The sequence below is a fragment of the Lathamus discolor genome, chromosome 12 (genome assembly GCF_037157495.1).
Source record: "Lathamus discolor isolate bLatDis1 chromosome 12, bLatDis1.hap1, whole genome shotgun sequence".
Lineage (NCBI taxonomy): Eukaryota > Metazoa > Chordata > Aves > Psittaciformes > Psittacidae > Lathamus > Lathamus discolor.
The window spans coordinates 1,851,593-1,874,553 of NC_088895.1; the positions used below are offsets into that span (position 1 = coordinate 1,851,593).

The window sequence follows — 22,961 nt, forward strand, 5'->3', positions numbered from 1 at the left end:
TGGCTCCAAACATTTCATTTGCATTTCTGATGTCTTCATTATTCTGTACTTGGACACGAAAACTTGAAAACCTCTGAAATGAAAAGGCTCCCTGGAACTCTCATGGCATTGCCATGCTGCAAAGTGGAGAAGGAGGAAGCTTTGCCTGTGAATAGCCCTCCCCTTCTCCCTCGGTAGATCCTTCTTCCTCGTCACTCTGACTACATCAGTCTAATCCAAAGAGGCATTTTGTGCGCAGCGTCAGCATATTCCACCCAAATATACCCCCATGGAGCCTTCTCAGACCAGTCTCCAAAGCACCCTTCACAAACTCGGCCCCTGTGCTGGTGCACTTTCATCCCATGGGATCCCATACTCTCCTTGTCCATGGTCCCAGCAGACAAACCCACATCCCATGTGCTCTCCCGGCAGACCTAAACTGTGTTTGGCCTCCAAAGAAGATGCTGAGCCCGGAATGCTCCGATGCTCTCTGGGCATGGCTGGGAAGGGACAAGTGTGGTGGTTGTAGGTTGCATCTGGCACTAGTTGATGAATGTTGAACAATGCTGATGGGACTTTGGGATCACTTGGATATGTTCCAGGTCTTTCTGTGTCAATGCCTACTCCAATGGCATTTACCAACCTCATATTTCATAGGGCTCTCCCAGAAGCTGCTGTTTGTGGCTTGCTTTGCTCATTAGTCCCTCATCACAGCACTGGGCACAGCCCAGCAATGCTCTGACCTTCCAGGGCACAAGACCTGCTTCAAACCATGCCATGCACTTGTTGGTGAGGCTTCTCTCCTCTTCCCTTGGTGTGTGCAAACTCCCCTTTCTCGTTTAGGAAGTGGTTTCATGCTTTGGTTGCGCCGCAATTGCCTGCTCAGGGCATGCTGCCCCTCTGCGGAGTACATCCCACCTTTGGGAGTTATTCCTTCTGCTTCCAACATTCCTGCTTCCTTCCGGAGCTCCGCTCCATCCTCTGCAGCCCGCAAATCCCAGGTCCTGCCCAAGCACTTCTCCTGCCTCTCGCTCAGACGAGTGCTGTTGTGGCAGACCTTGCTTTAACCCTTGACGTGAGGAGTCTGCAGCAGCAAGTTTCCACAGCCTGGTTTGGGTTAAAGGGACCTTAAAGCTCCTCCAGCTCCAACCCCTGCACGGGCAGGGACCCCTTCCACTGGAGCAGCTTGCTCCAAGCCCCTGTGTCCAACCTGGCCTTGAGCACTGCCAGGGATGGGGCAGCCACAGCTTCTCTGGGCACCCTGTGCCAGCGCCTCAGCACCCTCACAGGGAAGAGCTTCTGCCTAAGAGCTCAGCTCAGTCTCCCCTCGGGCAGGTTCAAGCCATTCCCCTTGGCCTGTCCCTACAGGCCCTTGTCCAAAGCCCCTCTCCAGATTCCTTGTCGACCCCCTTTAGGTATTGAGATTTTCCAGTGTTACAGACTGTGAGCTGCCAAAGGAGTACACTTCCAAGGGGATATTAACTTCTGAGGATGCAGTGCCCTCTGGAGTATGGTTTTCTGTGGGGCAAAATACAGGTGAGGCAAGAGCCTTTTACCCCAGCCTCTTAGCACTGGTTGGAGGAGCAATGTGCAGCGGCACACCAGGAGATGGGCAGAAAGTAAGATAAAGGTATTTCTCTCCCAAAGCTCAAGCAAGGTGCGCACGTTTGAGCTTCCCAAGCTCAAGTGTAGGGTTTTCAGCCCCATGGACAAGGGTTTGGGGTGAGTCCATAGCCAAGGTCACAGCAGAGTGCTGCTATTGGTACCATGGCATGAGAGCTGTCATCAGAAGTGTGGACAGCAGCATCCTTATCTGTTCACCCAAACGGGCCCTGGGGATTGCAGCAGCCAGCAGTATCTCTGCCTGGGAAATCAGAGAGAGTCTTCTGCCAGGCAAATTCAAAGGAGCAAAGTGACAAACTTTCTTTTTTTGCTCATTATTTTTCCAGTTTCCTTTTTGGAAAAGCTTTGGAGGGATTTCAGAAACGGCTGCCTCAGCAGCATCACTCCAAGCACTGCAGCATCATCAAATTAGTCAAAAGCAAACAGTGGTGCCTCTCATTTCTCCCAACAGCCAGATGCTCTTCCCGAGGTGAGGCAGCATCCACGGCTCTGCCTTTGCACCAGTGGGGGAGGGCAGGATTCCTCTTGCTTTTTTTAAGTCACAGATTTTGCTTTCGGAACAAAAGACAACTTCAAACGCGGTCCTTTCCCAAAAACCTGCTCTGAATCCAAGAGGTCTTGCTGCTAGTACGTAATAGATCTGGCAGCAGGTCAGAGAGGGATCTCGGGAACCTGGATCTGGCCTTTGGGATAGTTCAAACACATACCTCCAAGGACACATCTTCAGCATTGTCTCCAGTGCCTCAAAGACTACAAAGGGGTGATTTTAATGTCTCCAAAGGCTGTGGGATCCAAGGGCAAGCTCCCTTCTTCCCTGCGTGGCTGCAGACAGGGCTGTTTCCATGGCAGCTGCCTACAGTGGTCCAACCCGGCTGCCTTGGGGGAACTGCATCCTCCCCATTGCCTATCAGGAACCCATGAGAACGGCCCTTTGGGCTCTCCTGTTGATAAACTGCTTTTGGAAACGTTATCTGGAGACTGAGCTTGGGCAAGTGTTTTGGACATTCTGCCCCCCTCCTTGACTATGTGAGCAGCACCCTCATGTGAATAGGGCAGGTCACCCTGTGTCTCTTCTGGGCAGTGGGGAGGCCAAGTCAAGAGAGGAAAATAACTTACCCCAGAGATTCTGATCCTGTCTGACCTTGCAAGCACGAAACAGGCAGGAAATACCTGTGAAAGGAAGCAATTGATCTGTTTTATGTCTTTTTTCCTACCTGGGCTAGGCCTTGGGTGAGGCTTGGGCTGCTCTGGATGGGCTTGTCTCTTTGTCTCTCTCCAAAAGACAGAGCTGGATGCTTCTGGGCAGCCTCATCCATGAGAGGTCTACACTAGCCCAGCACAGGGGCATGCACTCGTGGTCATGCAGTTCATCAAGAATCGCACTACACAAGGCTCTCTGCCCCTGTGGCAAACACACAACGGGATGCAGAGCCTTTGCTCCTGAGCATTCAACCTTTAACGCCCACCCGGACTTCACTGCTCCTCAGGATGATGCATCTCTCTGTTGGGTGATGCTCAAGGCCAGTGAATGGGAACAGGGCCCTGCTCTAGTAATATTTGTAATACACGAAGTAGCCAACTACAGCGATGACTTAATTCAAGCATCTGGTCCTTTCCCCTGCAGTTGGCACAGGTTGCAGCATTTATGGCTTTGCTGGTGTGCAGACAATGAGATCCCGCATGCTGCCTCCCAGCCGAGACCTCCGGCTGCTGCTGCCGATTGATGGATTCCTCTCCAAGGTTCCCTCGTGTCATCAAACACCCGTTTGGACAGGCTTTAAACAGGCAAACACCTTCCTGGAAACAGCAGGTTGTGCCAGGCGCCTGCAGGCATGTGCTCAGTGTCATTCTGGAGGTGCCTGTGGGATACCTGGCACGCTGGGGTCTGTCTGCCCAAGCATCTCCTGTCTGCATAGAGGCAAAGGCTGTGCCCCTGGAGAGGCACTGTGCTCCTCCTGGAAGCAGATTCCCTCTGCCGAGTCCCAGGCACCAGTAAAACAATGGTATTTCTTCTGTTGCCTTATGGATTTAGTGCTTGTGTCTTGATTTCGTGACGGACGTTGTGAATGCCCCATCCCTGGCAGTGTTCAGGGCCACACTGGAGAGGGCCTTGGGTGACATGGTCTAGTGGGAGGTGTCCCTGCCCACAGCAGAGGTTTGGAATGGGATGATCTCAAGGTCCTTTCCAACCTAAACCATTCTGCGATTCTTTAGTTCTATGATTTTTGGGCCATTTATAGGGAGGACAACTTGAGAGTGCTTGTAGCATTGTAGCATCAGCTACAAGAGATGGCTCATGTATGCCCATCATTTCATGTGCTCACTGGCGTGGTGTTGACCTGCCTACACTCTCCTAGATACAATGGGTGAGAGGGTAGGGATGTGCAGCCATGGAAATTAGTATTCTCTGGGATATTTAATAGCTGGACTTAACTTCGAGGGAAGAGCCAGATTTGCTGACTGTTCATCCTGCTAATTCCATGTCTTGCTGCTGGGAATTCTCTACTGGAGGTAAGCTGGATGTGCCAACAGACCCTCAAACTTCCCCTTTGGATGGGCTGGTGGAGGGCAGAGTGGGTACATGGCTGTCCCCAGCCCTGGGGGACCTGTATGGCTGTTGAGTGCTCCTGGCAGTGCCTCCATCGTGCAGCAGAGAGCCAGGACCTGTTGTCTTTGGCTGTGGTTGTGTGGTGCAATGGGTGGGGTTTCTTGTGCTTTATCTGATTGAAACCCTTCCATGTATTCGCAGCAGCCAAGTCACAAAAGAACAGCTTTCAGGGCTTGGGGGGGGGGCATAGAAAACCCAATAGAAACTGTCTCTATGGCACTGTACCTCCCTGCTTGCATCAAGCTGGCCACTATCACCCTAAGGCAGCCGTTGTTTGGAAGGTATCCAGGAGCTGAGTGTAATATTTTGGCAACTGAAAATCGCTCTGTAAAAGCAGAAAACATACAGAAAATCTAGTTCACAGGGAGATCATCTTCAAGTGAAGTGTTTCCTTTAAACTGTTCCTAAAGATATGAACTGGGGGGCACGGAGGACTCTGAAATGGAGTTTGCCTTGTACGTACTGTGTCTTCCTGCGACGGTATCAAAAGGTTGAGTTGGTGTGAATTATGCCCCGAGTGTGAGTGCCCTACTTTGATCGGTGCCCAAAGCCCACCGTCATTAATGGGAAGGCTCATTATTGACTTCAGTGGGCATCTGGAAGTCTTGCAAGAACTGACAGCGGGAGCAAAGCAATTGCCAGAGCACATTACCTCGATGGTCTGTTGGGCAAGGGCAGGGTGGCTGCGAGCTGTAGGTCTGTACCCATCCTGGCCTGTGGCCTGTGCAGTTAAACCCATGGTGCTCCTTCCCTCGTGTGGCCTCACCAGGGTGGTTGGCACCTTCGGTGCGGATGCCACAGCTTCCTTTCTCTGACTATCCTGTCTCTAAGCCCCATTTGTTTTTCTCCCTCATGCGGGCTCATATGGCAGTGGTTTTCCATCACCTGCTTCGATGGCATTTAACAGCCTCCCTGGCATCCCATGGTACATTCCCCAGGCAAGACGTGCGTGGTAGATCGTGGGCACCATGAGTTACACCAGCTCACACCGGGGGCGTCCTCAGTCCTCCAGCCTTACCAACATCCTCTCTGGAGGCAATCCATCAGTTTGCTTAAGGAAAATCGCTTGCACTCACCAGCCTTTGCAGCATCTCTAAAGGTCAGGAAGAAGAGAGATTGCCGTCTCTTCCTCCTGGGAGCCACCTATTTTTCCTTGGCTTATTTTTTTCTCTCTTTGCTCATAAACACCAGCTGGTTTCGTTATGAGGTTTCACCATGAGATTTTGCAGCTGCAAGTGCGTGCGGCTCTCCTTCCCCCCGCGCCATGCTTGCTTTCACAGGGCTCCAACTTGGTTTTGGGGTGCAAAGGCTCTGGTGTGTAGAGCCAGTGTCGGGAAGGGGTTTCCTGTTGTTTTGCAAGCACTGTGCTTGCCTGTGCAGCAGGATTTCTGCTGTGCTTGGATTGCCTTCGCCGCGGTGATTCATCGCCTTGGCCGAGGCAGAGCATTTCCTCCCCTCCTGCAGGGCGATGCGCGAGGTTTTGCTCCTTCGTGGGAAACAGCTGGAGCAGATCCTGGAGATACCACTCCGGGACCTGGTCCATGGTCCCGGCACCCAGCCACCCTCCAGCCCGCTGACCCCAATGGTTTTTAACCCTTCAGTTTCAGGGAAGGGGAAAACAAGCTGCAGAAAGCTTTACCAGCTGGGATGGAGAACGACCGTGTCCTCGGTGACCTGTGGGAGAAGAGCAACGTGCCTGTGGTCCTGAACAACCCCTACTCCGAAGCAGAGCAGGTAAGAGCCCATGGTTTGTGCTGTTTTGGGTGGGAAAAGGGTTTGGGGGTACATAATGCATCCTGGTCGGCTCTCACACCACAAAGAGCATGCAAGGACTACACGTGCTACCCTGAAGGCCTTTGATCCCAAGAGCTGCAGGTGATGGAGCATAGAGACCATTTGAATGAAGCCAAATTCCCCATGGTGTAAGCAGGGTATAGGTTATTGGAGAATGATGCTCTTCATCCAGAGGGTCAGACTGGGATGGGAGCACAGGGACCAGGACTTCGACACCTCCCTTGGGACTGTTGTCTCTCTTTGCGGCTAAGAGCCAAGTTGCGTCGTTACAGTCGTTTTGATTCATATGACGGTAATTCAATAGAGCACTTCAGATAATGTGCTGTACGGTGCCTTTTCGTCTCCTCACATTCCACAGGCATAAATTCTCAGGCTTCCTTGTCAAAAGAGGATTAGGTCCCCCTTTGTAGCAAAGCCAGAGACGTAAAGGCAGACCCTGCCAGGCCAGAAGGATCACCTTGGGAAAAGCATGACGTGTGTGAGCACTGCCAAGCATGTTCAGGCAAACGTGTCTCCCTGATGGGATTAATCAGCACCAGAGCAGGATATGGGGACCAGTCTGAGGACCATTCCAATGCAATGTTCACTTCCACTTTTGCAGCACTCACAGTGCTGGAGACCCATCGTGAAGGTGTTGATGAACGTGGTGGAAGCTGAGACTTGCTGCATGGCTTTAAACAACCTGGTTGGATGCTTAGATGCAGTCGGGAGCTTATTTCCACCTTGCCTTGGCTGTAGCTCAGGGTTGCGGCCAGGTCTTCCAGTAGCATAAACAACTTTATGGTAGTTATCATCCTACACACTGTTGGGTGTATCCAAGCGCTGCATCACCCTTTGCTCAGCTGTTGGAGAGATGTCCCTGGGCAGCCCCATGTCCCACCGCATGGTTAATGCACTGTGGCAGGTATCACGAGCCCATCTTGCCCAAGGACAGGTCACAGCTCTGGTGCTTTTGCCCCAGCTCTGGAAAGACACTGCCTTGCCTCCTTCGCTAAGCTCCTTGCATGTACGTGTCTGTTACTATAAGCACTTTATAACCTTCTATGTTCAGAGCTTAATTTCTCTCCGTGTAAGGGCTGCCAAACCTCCCAGTCTTAAGCTGCTAATAAACTCTTTAGGTTTTTTTTCCCACTAGATATGCAGCTTTCCTTTTATCCTTCTTATCCCCAAATCGATGTGCCTGCACTTCTGAAGGCAGCTTGGGTTTCCCCTCGTGCTTCCCACAGTCATTCCCTAGGGCTGCATGCGGTCAAAGCATCTGAACTTCTTGTAAGCAGCAGTAACTACTGTGAACACGGGGGAAAGCCAAGCAAAGTGTGAGCTTTTCATACACATTGTCCTTTACAGCAGGATTTGGTGGGGTTTACAGCTTGGCCAGGTGGGGAATGCTCACTGAGGCTCATAATAAGGAGCTGAAATACCCATTGGGCATCAATCCATATCCCTTGTTTCTTGCAAAATTGGGCAGTGTGTTTTGCTTGTTTCCCAGGAGCCCAGTTCCTCCTGGCCCTAAACCTGAGTGATGGCAAAATGCTGTGACTGCACCAGCCCAGGTCCTACGTGAGCCCTATTTCAGCCCACACGGATTGATTTGTTAGGAGCTCCAGGGTAACCAGTGGTGTGTTTGTCCATGGAGCTAGGAGGGGAAGGCAGTCATGTCAGCTCCATGCTTGTAAGGATGATTTACAGCTTTATCAAAGCAAAAAACCCACACTTCCAGCCAGTGGGGTTAATGCAGGCTGGAAGGAAATGTCAGCATGACAATAGATGGAGAAGAGAAGCTATGTGGGAACCTTAGAACAGCTGCCGGTGCCTAAAGGGGCTGACAACAAAGCTGGAGAGGGACTTCAAAGCTTCAGCAGGGACTGTAGTGATAGCACAAGGGGTGTTGGGTTCAGACTTAAACTGGGGAAATTCAGGTTGGAGATAAGGAAGAAGTTCTTTACTGTGAGGCGCTGGCACAGGGTGCCCAGAGAAGCTGTGGCTGCCCCATCCCTGGCAGTGCTCAAGGCCAGGTTGGACACAGGGGCTTGGAGCAAGCTGCTCCAGTGGAAGGGGTCCCTGCCCGTGGCAGGGGTTGGAGCTGGAGGAGCTTTGAGGTCCCTTCTGACTCAAGCCAGGCTGGGATTCTGTGATCCTATTATATCTATGACCTGGGCTAACACTGAAGACCTTCTCCTCCTGCAGTCAATGGATTTCAGCAGGACAATACATGCTCCTGAAGAGCAGGTGGGAAGGCTGAGGACCTGTAGAGCTCACTCAGGTCTGCAGCAAGGAGGATGCTCCCTGTCGTTCTGGTTCCAAGAAGCACCCAGGGCTGGGTGCATTTCTCCCCTGTGTCTGTAAGAGCTCAGACAGCTCCCAAGCTGCGTGCTGACGATAAGTGCCACCACGCTCCCCTGTAAAAGATGTTTGCATAATGCATGTGCGCTCCGACTGCTGCATCAGTCTCTCCGTTTGTCCCATTCCTGAGTCACTAACACCGCAGCTGCCTAATTAAAGCATGAAAAGATCTCATACAACCTCCCTGACAGAACCAGGGGTAGTGTTTGGCTTCAGCTTTGCCGTGTGGGAAGGCAAATACACACATACGCACACAGAGCTCCTTCCCAGTCTCTTCTGGGTGTCACTCTCTCCGTAGCTGCTCCGTGCTGTGGTTGCCAGATGTGGCACCTCTGCTTCTTGTAGGTGGTGTCTCCTTTGCTGCTTCAGTCTGGCTGGCATCCTAAGGATTCAGCATTCAGCATTCCATCGTGACCCTCTTGCAGCAAGGATTCACACTTTGCGGGCTCCTGCATGGAAAAGACAAAAAGGAAAGGGAGCAGCTCTGAGAGGGGTTTAGGGCAGAACATCTGCAGGCAGATGTTAAACAGCCAGTGTCCACTAGGATCCAAGGATCATTGCTACATCTGGATTCATAACACAGGCTTGTCCCATACCTGCTCCAATGCCTCCTAAGCTGCATTGAAACCCCATCAGCAAATCAAAACTAACTCAGAATAAAAAGGTGATGCTGGATACAAGCAGCGCCTTCTGCTTGGTGCTTCCAATCCCTGTCTGGCAGGTGGAGGTAAGGGTGAGGATTTGGTTTGTTGGGGTGTCTCAGCAGCAGTTTTCTCCTATGTTTTGCCAGTCTCACAGAGCTGCTCTGAGCAGCCACACTCAGAAGGAAGGTGGGAGATTATCCCCCATGGTCCTAGGGTGGCCCCGGTTGGTTCAGAGAGCAGAGGATGCTGTTGGTGGCTCAAGAATGGTTTAATTTCCTTGAAAGCATAAAACAAGCAGAAAGAAATAGCCAGAAACTGCCATAATTCAGGCCAGATTCCACAAAACTGAAAAGCCCCCACCTTAAAAATAGTGCTTTTCCAGGACTACATGCAGGAGGCTTTTTATTTACTAGTGGTTCTGAGCTGTATATGAGGTATTGTGTTTGCTTTCTGCAGCATGGAAAAGAGAAGCTGAGATCCACTGGCCGGTCATCTGGCTTCAGGGGCTAGGACTTCAAACGTTCCTAGGGAAGCTCATGGGATTTGTGACATGAGGAATGTTGCAGAGACCCGTGACAGCATAGCCTGAGGGTGTGCAGAGAGCGGCTTTCAGCTGCTGGGAGGACCAAAGAGGGTCCTACCAAGGCGTGAGGGGTAGAGCTCTCCCTCCACCTCCATCCTTTGCTTCTTGCTCCCAGTGTATGCTTTCAGTGCACAGTATTACACTGTGAGCCTCAGGCTGCTTGACAGCAAAATCCCTGTTTTCTGGGAGAAAGAATATGGAACATATGGTAAAAACAAGGACTAGGCAAAAAATAGGACCAACATTGCCACCAGGGCAATGCCGTGGTGCTGCATCCGTCTCATGATCAATCAGGCATCATTCTGCTTGAGAAGAGCAGAGCAACCCTCTGCCTGGCAAAGCAGGAATAAGTTAGGTCTGGAGCCTCATCTGCTTCTGCCATCCTTGTGGCCCTTGTTGCTTTCCCTCCTGGGTCTTTGTTCATCAGCAGAAGTGTTTGTTCTGAAACATGAATTTCTTCCACCATGCGCTGGCTCTTCTTCACTTGGTCCTTCAGGCGGTAATATCCTGATTTACACTATTGGTGCCAGTCCATGGGCTGCAACTGTGACATGAGCCCAGAGCCACCAAAAAGGAGAGTGAGACTCTGCACAGCTCTGCTGAAGGCGGTGCCATCATTAACAAACCTTGCAGATGGATTAGAAAGGGACACAAGCTACAGGGTTCACATAGGAAGGCTACATCAAACTCGGTCCAAGCCTGATTTGCAGAGATGGAAGTGTTTAAGAGATGCCAAATATAAGCAGGTTTTTACAGGATGCTCTGGTGTGGGATAAGGTCTCCCCTTGACGCCTGCAGTAACACCATTGTGATTGCATGTGTGGATTGCACCCTACAATAAGATCTTATTCCTACAGGATTCCCTGCTTTCCAGACCGCTGTCCCATGCCAGCAAACACTGATTGCTCTTTAAGTGTTTAAGTGCTTGGGGCAAAGAAGGGTCACAGTAGAAATGGTAGATGTTATCTGTGACAACATGTGCAAACACAAGCACTTGCAGCCAGCTCTTCTCATTACAAGCTCTCTGCTGGCTGAGGCTCTTCCTTTTGTTGGCACATAGCTCGGGATGTGCTGATGAGCACACCATGACACAGAGGAGCAGGGAGGGCTGGAGCTTCAGAGCTGAGACTGAGGTAACTGTGCATAATCCAGCAGCCCTCCTGTTGCATAATTTATTCATCCTTATCCCTATGATCTCCCAGTGTTGATATCAAAGGAGTTGTGCCTTTGGCTTGCTCAGAGGAACAATTAGCTTTATCTCAGTGCTGCTATCAGCTTGGCACATGCAAAACCTGAGCAGGTGATGCTCCTTAAAAAGAAACATCTAATACATTTTAGAGGTAAGTCTTCCAGTGGGAAACCTGAACAAAACATTCTCCTCTAAGTCGCTTCTCTCTCTGTTTTTAACTCCTTTTCTACAGGTTTGACTCGCCTGTAAATGAAGATTACTTCTTGGTTTCATTGAGAGTTGGTTGCTCCATTGTAGGATCCCAAATGCTGCCAAATATTTGGATCATGTACCTTGTCTCGCTATATTATCACTAGGATTTAAGTGCAGGCATCCACTAATACATGATGCTGCTTGTTGTGACCTTTCTTCTGTATCTCCTTGCTGAACACTAACCTCGCGCCTGCTCTTCTTGCTGTCCAGCCTCCGCCATCCGGGCGGCAGTCCCCGACCAAGAACACAGCGAATGGAAGTCCTTCCAAATGCCCACGGTTTGTGAAAATCAAGAACTGGGAGACAGGCTCCGTGCTCCACGACACCCTGCACCTCAAGACAGCAATGGTGAGTATTGTAGGTAGACCTGGCCAAAAGTTGCCTGAGCACAATGGAGTGGATCGCAGGGCTCCCAAGGTGGCTTTACCTGGAAGTGCAGGACTGGATGAATTCTGATCAGTCATCTTGTCTCTGGAGGTTGAGATTCAAAGCTCTGGGTAACACCCAGGTGTAACACCTGGGTGAGAGGAAAGTCCCCGTGGTACATAAAGAAAAGCATTTGACTTTATACCAAGCTGGGCAAGAATCTAGTGAGACCCAATTGTCCATATAGGATGGGACAAGAGATGTCTGCACATGCTTTAGCAACATTACCAATTACAACATTACCAATAGGTGTGAAAACAAGCTGTAAATGGCCCTGTTTGTTAAAGATGCCTCCGACCTCTTCAAAGCTAACCACTGACTTCCCCCAGCCCCGTTCATATAACCAAAGGTGCTTTAGTAACCCAAGACACTCTTGTCTCCTTCTGTCCCATCAGACCACTGCGTGCACTGAGCAGATCTGCATGGGCTCAGTAATGACTCCTAGCCAGCACATCCGCAAGTCAGAAGATACCAAGACAAAAGAGGAAGTGCTCCTCTTGGCTAAGGACTTCATTGACCAGTACTACTCCTCTATAAAGAGGTAAGCATTGGCTGGAGAACGTCGCAGTCCGAGGCTGTTGCTGATGCTGAGATGTCACACATCATCTGATCTTTCACACTTGAGAGTCAAAGCAGGGTGGGACTGTGCCACTGCTTCTGCAGTGGAGCTTCACTTGTAGTGTTTGGTGTGTGCCTCTGCGCAAATCACTGACCTCTCCCATTTGCACTTGGTCATCCATTATCTGACAGCATATCTTAATATCTTCATCTGTATTTTAAGCATATGTGTGCACATATATACACACATGTGTGGATATATGTGCACACATATGCTTAAGGAAGAAACAACTTCTAGCAGTCTTCCAGTGCATAAAGGGGCTACAAGAAACCTGGAGAGGGGCTGTGAACCAGGGCCTGTAGGGACAGGCCAAGGGGAATGGCTTGAACCTGCCCGAGGGGAGACTGAGATGAGCTCTTAGGCAGAAGCTCTTCCCTGTGAGGGTGCTGAGGCGCTGGCACAGGGTGCCCAGAGAAGCTGTGGCTGCCCCATCCCTGGCAGTGCTCAAGGCCAGGTTGGACACAGGGGCTTGGAGCAAGCTGCTCCAGTGGAAGGGGTCCCTGCCCGTGGCAGGGGTTGGGGCTGGAGGAGCTTTAAGGTCCCTTCAACCCAAACCACTCGGTGACTCTGTGACCTCGTGCCCAGGTGGAGAGCAGCAGCATTCCCTGCCTTCCACCTCAGTGGACAGCTGCCATCTCCTCTGTTCCCACCCATGCAGGTCTGGCTCCAAGGCCCACATGGAAAGGCTGGAGGAAGTGACCAAGGAGATTGAAGCCACTGATACCTACCAGCTGCGGGACACAGAGCTGATCTACGGAGCCAAGCATGCCTGGAGGAACGCAGCCCGCTGTGTGGGCAGGATTCAGTGGTCCAAGCTGCAGGTGAGCACCAGCCCCGTGTTGGCTGCCAAAGGATGCCCTGGAGTTTTGGACAGGCAAACCTTGCTCTGCAGACACCTGGGGAAGCACAGCACAGGTACAGTTGCGGGTGTTCAGCACACAGCAGCTCTGCTCTCCTCAACAGCTTTGAGGGTGCACAGGCTGGGAAGTGAGCAGGAGCTGGAAAAGCATCTGTGGGGTAGGTGGAGCTGAGGTGTCTGTGTCTGAAAAGGGGCCAACTAGAAGCTGGTTGTCTAGAGAACATTTTCCAACATCAGATACTGCTTCAGTATCTTATATGCTGCTTCCAAAACTATTGCTGGAGAGAGGCAGCAGGGCACATTCATCCCTGGTGTAGAGATGCTATGGCAGAAGCAGATTTGGCTCAGTGCCCTTTGACCAGCTGGAAGCGTAGAGTAGGCTCTGAAGTAGCATCTCCAGTGGAATCCCATGGTACAGAGATGACGTCTCCCTCTGTAACCTGGAACACAGCTCAAGTGCTGCTGAGCAATCTTGTGGCTGCTTCACACAGGGTATAGGCACTGCCTGGGGCCAGGAGGCCGAGCCTTTGCTCCCAGCTTCAGCTCTTCTCTTCCACTATTCCTTTTGGCATATCTGGATCCAGGGGTGAAGCTATATCTGCAAGAAGTCTTCAAGCCTCCTGTTGACCCTCTTTCCTGGTTTCTCCATCCTTTTGTAGATGCCCCATACCTGGAAACATTCAAGGTCAGGTTGGAGGAGGCTTGGAGCAACCAGGTCTACTGGAAGGTGTCCCTGCTTATCGCAGGAGTGTTGGACTAGATGGGCTCTAAAGGGCTCTCCAATGCAAAAGAATCTATGATTCTATAATTCTAATCCATGGTTCTCCATCCTCTCAGCGCCCCTCAGACCTGACACCTACCCTATTTCAGCTTTGAATCTCGATCTTCAAGAGACAAACAGCAGAAACCCAAACTGTTGGTGGATAAGTGACAGGTTGGGAGCACTAGACTGAGGAGGGTTTTGCCTCAGGAGCAGATGACTCACCTCTCCAAGCAGAGGGGGCAGCTGCATTAGACATTCCAGTGTTGTACAGGCAGAGAACACACAGTTCTGGAGCTTTAGACACCTAACGAGTCATGGTGGTATCTAGAGCTTTCCCTGTGCTTTTTTCTGCTTGGCTCTGTCCTAAGGAGCCAGAGCATCCTGTAGCATCATCACAACTGCTTCCACTGTTTCAGGTGTTTGATGCCCGGGACTGCACCACAGCCCATGGCATGTTCAATTACATCTGCAACCACATCAAATACGCCACCAACAAAGGGAACCTCAGGTGAGTACCAGGGAGTCTCCAGGGTTTATAGCTGAAGGCCTCTGGATGTGTATCAACCCAGCTGACGGTGTCTCCTTCAGCAGTCATTGCACAGCGGGATGGTTGTAGTCAGCTCCTTTCCTGTGGAGCTTTAGAGGGACTCAATATCAAGGGAAGGTGTCCTGCTGGCCCAAGGGTATTGCTCCTTGCTCTCTGTGGGATCTCAAGGCGCAGATTTTCCTTTCCATTAATTCTCCTTCCCCATATTCTGCATCAAACGCAGAGCATGGATTGCTCTCCAGTTCTGTCTGAAGCCCCATCTTAGCAGCCAGCTTCCGCCTGCAGCTGAACTGCTGGGAACACCCCGAATTCCAGAGCTGGAGCACACTTGGCCACGGCATCTTCTAGTGAAAGGAATGCAATAGATGTCTGGGGCTTACCCAGGGCACGAGCAGAGGTGATGCACAGGGTGGTGCAGGCAGGGACAGCACCTTTCCCCACAACACTTCCTCTGACAACCTCTGCCTTTTCCTTCCAGATCTGCTATTACCATCTTCCCGCAGCGGACGGATGGCAAGCACGACTTCCGCATCTGGAATGCCCAGCTCATCCGCTACGCAGGCTACAAGCAGCCCGATGGCACTATCCTGGGAGACCCTGCAAACTTGGAGCTGACAGAGGTACCATCACCGTATCTGACAGAGGATATATCCATCCTTCCTGGGCACCACGGGCTGGTGGGGGCATGCATCCTGACCATGCCAGCAGGGAGGAGGGTGCTGGTTCAAGCAGGGTTTGTTACATCCACTGCAGCGAAGCTGCATTTGTTTCGCCCTTAGTTATTTCCCCAGGAATAAAAGCTGTTTCTGCAGCACTGAAAGACTTTCCTCTCCTCCTCCTTTCACTAAGAAGGGGTCACTTCATGGTGCTGAGGGAGCTGTTGCAGGAGGATGTGTGCCCGCCACTGACCTGGACCAGCGGGGATCAGGGCTGAGATTTGCCTTCTGCTGCTGCCTTCACAGCACCAGTGCTCTGCTCAGCCATTCCACAACCCCTCTGCTTTTCTCACTCCTTTTCTCCTTCATCATTACAGGCACAAGCAGCATTTCCAGAGCATGATCCTACCTGGGGATCTAGTTCTAAGCTCATTTTCACTCCAGTTCCCCCTTACTTGGCCAGGGTTGGCTGTGACAGCAACCCCATGTCGTAGCTCCCTTGGATGGAGGTTATTATTCCACCACAAGGGCTGAGCAGAGGTGCTGTTAGAAGACCCTAGTCAGTGCCATGCAACTCCCTGCCCACAATGCTTGAACCCCATCTTTATTTCTCCCATAGATCTGCATTCAGCAAGGATGGAAGGCACCATACGGGCGCTTCGACATCCTGCCTCTGCTCCTCCAAGCCAATGGCAATGACCCAGAGCTCTTTGAAATCCCCCCAGAGCTCGTGCTGGAAGTGCCCATCCGACACCCCAAGTAAGTCAGAGTAAGCCCCAAAGCTGAGGATCAGCAGGACTGAGGCCATCTGGTTTCACCCTAAGCCATCTCCTGAGCTTGGCCTTTCCTTGCCATGGCTTGGGCGCTTGACCCAAGACACTCTTCCAGGTACTCCCTCCAGTCTGATGTAAGCCTGGCAGAGCCTGGATGTGGAAAGCGAGTTGTGCCCTTGTCTCAGGGATGGTTTCCCTTTTCTTCGTGTTTCCCAGGACTTATGCCACTCTGTAACACTCCTGATCACAGAATCAGCTAGGGTGGAAAAGCCCTTTAAGCTCATCAAGTCCAACCTTTATCCCTGCACTGCCAAGGCCACCACTAACCCATGGCACTAAAGGTCTCATCTGCATGGCTTTTGAACACTTCCAGGGATAGTGATTCCAACACTGCCCTGGGCAGCCTGGTCCAATGCCTGATCTATCCATTTCTCCCTATAAACAGCCCCTAAGGGAGATATTGCCTTCAGGAAGCTTTCTGCTCACATGGTGGCTGGTGGCAAAGTAACCTCCTCCATTCCCTGCCTGTTGTACCCCACCAGGTTTGAATGGTTTAAGGACCTGGGCCTCAAGTGGTATGGTTTGCCAGCAGTTTCCAACATGCTCCTTGAGATTGGTGGCTTGGAGTTTTCTGCCTGCCCCTTCAGTGGCTGGTACATGGGCACAGAGATTGGGGTCCGGGACTACTGTGACAACTCTCGCTACAACATACTAGAGGTAATTCCCCTTCCTTGAATTGCTCAGGGGCTCCTGGGGTGTGTGAAACTACTGGGGAGCAGGCAGGACACTGCGAGAGCATTGCCTTGAGTAGGAAAGTAACAGGACATCCAAGTCTCCCTTAGATAGGGCAATGATGTTCTTCTGGATGTATGGAGGCTGTGATGGATTTTGTTACCTATGGGGCCAGCTAATATCTAACTCAAGCAAGTGTGGTGTCCACTGAGCTCCCCTTATGACCTTACGGATCAGCAGGCACCTAGTCAAGTGCTAAGATGTAGTGGGGCTCAGAGGGTGCTGAGACACTTGGCGACTCCTCAGGGACTTGCCTGGGATGCTCTACCCTGGCTTGGTGACAATGGTGGGTGCTGGTGCAGGGGGTCTGCACCCATGAAGGGTGGCTCCTTTGCCCTTCCAAGGGGCACGCTGTGTTAGCTGGAGGGGCTGCATCCCCCCCAGTCACTCGGAAAGCAGAGCGGTGGCAGCGAGTGTGTGTGTGCACATGTCCCCCTGTGAGAGTGCCTGGGGAAGGACTCCAGGTAGAAGAAACAGGCTGAGAGTGAATGGAGCTGGTGAGCATCATGGAGACATGGGGAGGGTGCAGGAGTCTGCTCCTCCCAGCTCACGGATCACCTCCATCTCCTGCTCCATCTCACAGACCCACCTATTTCCTCTCCTCCCACAAAGAGCAACTGCTCTTGATGACAGCATTTAGTTACCTTCCTGTGCTTAGGGGAGGAAGGGAGGCCAGGCTGGCCACACTCCTGCCATGGAAAGGAAAAGGCAGGACCACGTCTTCTCAGAGGAAGGCAAAACGTCAGCCCTTTGTTGCAAGTGTGCTGCTCTTGGTTCTTGGCCATTACAAACGTTCACCTTCTACCGTGTTTTATCACAGCAAGTGGCCAAGAAAATGAACCTGGATATGAGGAAAACCTCCTCGCTGTGGAAGGACCAGGCCCTGGTGGAGATCAACATTGCTGTGCTGTACAGCTTCCAGGTAACTGAGTAGCAGGACTTGGGTTTGTTTGGGTCAGGTTTGAGGGATGCAGGGACTGGATGGGCCACGTATGGAGACATCCCTCCAAGGACAATGGCAGCTGAAGCACTCAGCCGAAATTGGGCTGTGCCCTCCTAGTTTTTTGGCTGTTCCAGGAGCCTGCAGTGAAATGTAATGATCTCTGTGGCCTGGATGTTGCAAGGACAGCATTAGCAGCATCTGAGCTCTGCTGGTCCAGAGTGAGTGCCCCGAGGGGGCAAGATCCAGCCCTTCTCTCCTGTTCATGAAGCAAGAGTTGGCCCAGGTTCTCCCCCAGCCTTTACTTAACAAAGGTTGAGTAGCAAAACTAGTCCTTGGCAACCCAGCTTCAGAGGGTGGGAGCTAGATCAGAGCTGCTCCTTGAGTTGTGCAAGCCATGAAAGAGCTTCCCAAAGGGCTGAGCAGAGGATGCTCCATCCTCTTCAATGCCATCTTGGTCTTTGCTTGACCCATGACAAGTAACAGGAGGAACGAGCATCCCGTAGCACATCTACTCAGGAAGGACTAGGGCAGCTTTACAGCCTGCTTGGGAAGACCAGGGTCATCTCCAAAGGTACAGTCCTGTAAGACCATGGGAGTGAGGAATATTTGACTTGAACAGCTTCAAATGTAAAATCCTGGCTTTAAATCCTGGCTGTTACCTTCTGGGGTGAATTAACCCAGAGCTGATGGCTCTGCTTTCTTTCCTCTCCAACAGAGCGACAAGGTGACCATTGTGGATCACCACTCAGCCACCGAGTCCTTTATCAAGCACATGGAGAATGAGTACCGATGCCGTGGGGGCTGTCCTGCTGACTGGGTGTGGATTGTCCCACCCATGTCGGGCAGCATCACCCCAGTTTTCCATCAGGAAATGCTCAACTACCGTCTCACACCCTCCTTTGAGTACCAGGTACTGTCTGCGCCCTGCCTTCCACCCGTGCTGCATGCCCAAAGGTATAGCCAGAAGCAGGGTGGGAGCTGGAGCTCAGGAGATGCAGAAGGGGGACACCATCTAATCCCTCCAACAAGCTGCCCCTTCAGGCAGTGAAGTCCATGAGCAAGTGTGATTGCTGTAGTACACCCCTAATGCAGTGTAATAACCCCCTGGATGTTACACCTTTTCCCAGGGCAATGGCTTTTTGCCCCTCCATGAGAATATGGGACACCTCAGGAGCCAACCTTCACCCTTGGATCAAACAGAGCTCCTTCCTTTGCGTTTTGCACTTTGATGGATGGATGAGGAAATGACCTGGTGGTCACTGCATCCTCCTCTCTACGGCATCCGGGTTGTAGTGGATGGCTCTTGCCAGCTCAGAGATCCAGCAGTTTGATAGGGAGGGCTCCTGCCAAGCAGCAGGATGAAATGCTGGAGTATTTAACACTTCAGAGCATGGGCAAAAGGCCCCAGAGCAAGCACACCCTCATGAGCCAACGGTCCTGCTCCGGTGGCTTTCACACAATGTGACCTCCAGTCAAGAGCCCTTAAGGAACAACCACAAACCAGGAGTAGTCTGTTCATTTCTATAAGCATCCACCAGGAGTCCTGATGGTTCCTGGCCCTGATTACAGACTCTGAGGGCACTGAATTAGCTTCCGTGAGCTTGTTCCTTGCTTCAGCTGCCTCCTCTTCCCACAGGGCCTCTTAGGATAAGAAACCCAACTGGTTGGCTGGGGAGGGGAAGGAGCTGTTTCCATCCCATCTCTCTTTCTGGTGTTGCCTGCCTTCTTTTTGCCTATTACTGCTTATTTCAGAGGGAAGAATTTGCCCAGATACAAGCCAGCAAGGTTTCATTATATTGCAGTTTTTGTGTTCATATTCCACTGTCCAACTGCCATGAGAAACCCCAGAGCCATGATCCTTGAGGCTCCAAGGACCAAGGACCCGTACATGAGATGGAAAGCTGTGTATAAGCCAGCTACAGCTGTGGCTACAGCATTTCCTAATGCTCTGATCACTGCCCATCAGCTGCTGCTGCTCTTCTCTCTCCTAGCCGGACCCTTGGAATACCCATGTCTGGAAAGGTGTCAATGGGACACCCACCAAGAAGAGGGCCATTGGCTTTAAGAAGTTAGCAAAGTAAGTACCAGTGGGTCCGGAAAACCCTGGAGTGTCTGGGGCTGTTCCTGGGTTTGGGCAGCATTGTTGTGCTGTTTGATAGCTCTACCCTTCAGATGTGTGCAAACTCCTGGCTTGTGAGCCTGGATCTCAAGTTGCCCATAGGGACATTTGGAGAAACAAGCAGTCCTTCGAACCTCCCATTAGAGCACCAAAAGGTGTGTGGGCAGCTGAATACCAGATGTTGCACATGGTCTTTTCTCCCAAGCTGGTTCATTCTCTAGTAACATGGTCTTCAATGGTCAGGAATGGCTTCCTCACTTTCGGGGGGTATGCTGCCTGTTTGTCCTTTCACAGCCTCCTGGGGCAGAGAAATCCCCCACTGATGATCACCCACAGCACCGGTCATGCTGACACAAGCCAGATGAAACCTGTGTCCTTATCTCTCTTTTTCTTGCTGACTTTTTAGCTGCTTGAGGAGCACTGATCTCCAGTGTGTGTCTAAACCTCCAAACACCCCATCTGCAAAGAGCTGGGGGGAGATAGGAATGAGGAATCTATCTACAGGTAGCAGATGGATCGGGGCTGAGCTGAGATTCGCACTTCGTGGCCAGTTGACCCCTAGTAATGGACCATGCGCATCCCTCTCCCCTGCCAAAGCATCCAGTCAGGAGGGATGCAGGAATGAAGTGTCATTTGGCTGATCCTGGCCCAAAAGCCTCCCCTGTGGGCCATTGGCACAGAGGCTGTTGTAGGAGCTGTTGGCTCCACGGCAGCGGAGCCCTGTGCCAAAGCTGGGAAGGGCTGGGTCTGCCCTGGTATCCATGGCCAGGCTGGCAGGAGGCCTGGTGCTGTTCACAGCATCTCCCCACGCTTCAGTTTCCCCAAGTCCCTGCCATCAGCTTGTTCCCACTCTTCAGCTGTCACCTTCTGTAAGCTGTTTTCTGTGGAGCATCCATAAACACGATCAGCAGCTGATGAATGTGCTCCTTAAGCTGACACTGGTGCCTGGGTCTGGGCTGCAGCCTGGGGCTGGTGGAGAGCGCAGGAAGATGGATTGAGCCATTGAGTTAGGAGAAACAGTGCTTTGTGTGTGTGTGATTGATAAATGGTTTTATAAAAATGTGAGCAGAGCAGGTAATTTAAACCCAAATCTCCACTGTTCCTGATGCAGGGAAAGGAATTATTCCTGTAATTCACCATGAATCCTCACTGGATCTGAGCTAATCAGGTGATGGACCAAGCCCAGCAGGCCTTGGCACTGGTCACAGCGTGATTTTGATGCCTGTTCAGACAGGCTGTGCTGATTCCAGATAAATCAGAGCATTCAAAGCTGCCCCTTCCCTCCCCCAGGGCCAGTGTAAGGTCTAGGGAAAAGAGACACTACCCTCATGGGAAAGCAAAAGACAACTTTAACATGCACAACTACACGGAGGGCTGTTTGTATAGCAGCAAATTACGTGACTATGAACAGCCCTAAAGCAACAAACTTGGCCCACTGATGCCACCCCAGCCAGCAGCACCAGCATAGACAAGGAGCCAGCATTTCTAGCGCTGCATCACCTTGGCCAGGATTAGAGGGGCCAGTGACCTCTCAGAGCCCCTCTGCCCTGCTGTCAGAGCTGAGCCAGTGGGGAAGGCTGGAGTAAATGCATCCAGTCACGACTGCGGGCACAGGAGGCAGTGGCCAGACACAGCCCTTGAGTGAATGTGCAAGCTCTGAGCCTCGGGAAGGCTGCTCCTCTAAGTTCATAGCATCGCTGGAGCGCAAATCAAAGGGGCTGCAGACAGCTCCATCTGACCCCCTCAGTGTCTCAGGGCTCTGTGTGTGATGTGTGGAGCACAGGAGCGACTGCTTGGCTAGGACAGCTCCTGCGGAAAGGCAGCCGGGTAGGATGTAAAGACATGGAGAGATGGAGAAGATGCTGTAAGTCCTGTAGCTTGATCTGTGGTTGGTCTCCAGCTTTTCCTTTGAGGTTGTGCTGTCACTGCTTCCAGCAGCTGCTGCCCCTGATTCTTCTGCTCTGTCTCTGCAGAAAGATTATCCCCACACCTGGTTTAGCATTTTCCTCCTTACACCCATTCAGGTATTTCATGTGTTCGAGCTCCCCCATCCAGTCTTCCCCTCTGAGAAGTCAAGATGAATGCGTTCTTCCATTGCTTCCCTGTTTGGCATAAAAAATAACAACAAAGTGATGCTGCAGCTTTTTAAAGCAGGCTGTTCGTTTAATAACAAATAAATGGTGTGAATAGTCCGGGCTAGAGGCTCTGACAGGGAAGCAAGTTCTCTTATTAAAGAATCACGGGGTCCCAGCCTGGTTTGTGTTGGAAGGGCCCTTAAAGCTCCTCCAGCTCCAACCCCTGCCACGGGCAGGGACCCCTTCCACTGGAGCAGCTTGCTCCAAGCCCCTGTGTCCAACCTGGCCTTGAGCACTGCCAGGGATGGGGCAGTCACAGCTTCTCTGGGCACCCTGTGCCAGCGCCTCAGCACCCTCACAGGGAAGAGCTTCTGCCTAAGAGCTCAGCTCAGGCTCCCCTCGGGCAGGTTCAAGCCATTCCCCTTGGCCTGTCCCTACAGGCCCTTGTCCAAAGCCCCTCTCCAGGGTTCCTGCAGCCCCTTCAGGCACTGGAGCTGCTCTCAGGTCTCCCCTTCAGGAGCCTTCTCTTGTCCAGGCTGCCCCAGCCCAGCTCCCTCAGCCTGGCTCCATAGGATTCTTACCAGGGTTTGTTCTTACTTCCTAGGGCTGTGAAGTTCTCAGCCAAGCTGATGGGACAGGCCATGGCCAAGAGGGTCAAAGCCACCATCCTGTATGCTACCGAGACAGGGAAGTCGCAGGTCTATGCAAAAACTCTGTGTGAGATCTTCAAGCACGCCTTCGATGCCAAGGTATTGTCCCAGCTCCCAGCCCAGGCGAGGGTATGTGTGCATCTGGGTGGCCCCAGGAAATACATGGCTCAGGGCATGTGGAGCTTCCCAGCTTTCCAGGGAAGCAACTCCCAGGATATGAGCTTTTGAGTCCAGATTGGAGCCTGCACAGGGGTTTTTCCAGCTAATACTGCTGCAGGCATTGCGGCATATATATGTCTACTGCCTCCCAGGTGGTAACCCATGCTTTGTCCGTATTCCTTGAGGTTCTTGTTCTCATCCTCCCTGTATGGAGGTCTCTGCTAGCGCAGTGGCATGGAGTCAGCAAGGATATGTTGCTCCCATCCCCAGGAGGACTGGGATCTATCCCAGGAGACTGGCTGGAGGTAGATCTCCCCACCAAAGGCCTTTTGTTAACATCTCCATCTCCTCCAGGTGATGTCCATGGATGAGTATGACATTGTGCACCTAGAGCATGAAACCATGGTCCTGGTGGTCACAAGCACCTTTGGCAATGGAGACCCACCTGAGAATGGAGAGGTAGGACAGAGCACCGGGATGGGTGACTACACTACAAGAGGGACACGGGCAGGGGACAGGCAGTGGGGAATGGGGAGAAACATCCTCTTTTTGCTCAGCCGGAGCT

The 22,961-nt window shown here is 51.9% G+C and overlaps 1 protein-coding gene across 2 annotated transcripts in view; it reads left to right on the forward strand.

Moving 5' to 3' along the window:
- NOS1 (nitric oxide synthase 1) overlaps window positions 1-22,961 on the forward strand; it is a 76,324-nt gene that overhangs the window by 33,004 nt on the left and 20,359 nt on the right. For both annotated transcript variants that reach the window (XM_065693009.1, XM_065693010.1), the window contains exons 3-15: window positions 5,812-5,944; window positions 11,226-11,363; window positions 11,837-11,982; window positions 12,719-12,881; window positions 14,099-14,190; window positions 14,708-14,849; window positions 15,505-15,644; window positions 16,201-16,375; window positions 17,271-17,372; window positions 18,109-18,303; window positions 19,385-19,470; window positions 22,192-22,336; window positions 22,751-22,855. In XM_065693009.1, coding sequence (XP_065549081.1) covers window positions 5,812-5,944; window positions 11,226-11,363; window positions 11,837-11,982; window positions 12,719-12,881; window positions 14,099-14,190; window positions 14,708-14,849; window positions 15,505-15,644; window positions 16,201-16,375; window positions 17,271-17,372; window positions 18,109-18,303; window positions 19,385-19,470; window positions 22,192-22,336; window positions 22,751-22,855 — 1,762 coding nt within the window. The remainder of the gene's footprint in view (window positions 1-5,811; window positions 5,945-11,225; window positions 11,364-11,836; window positions 11,983-12,718; window positions 12,882-14,098; window positions 14,191-14,707; window positions 14,850-15,504; window positions 15,645-16,200; window positions 16,376-17,270; window positions 17,373-18,108; window positions 18,304-19,384; window positions 19,471-22,191; window positions 22,337-22,750; window positions 22,856-22,961) is intronic.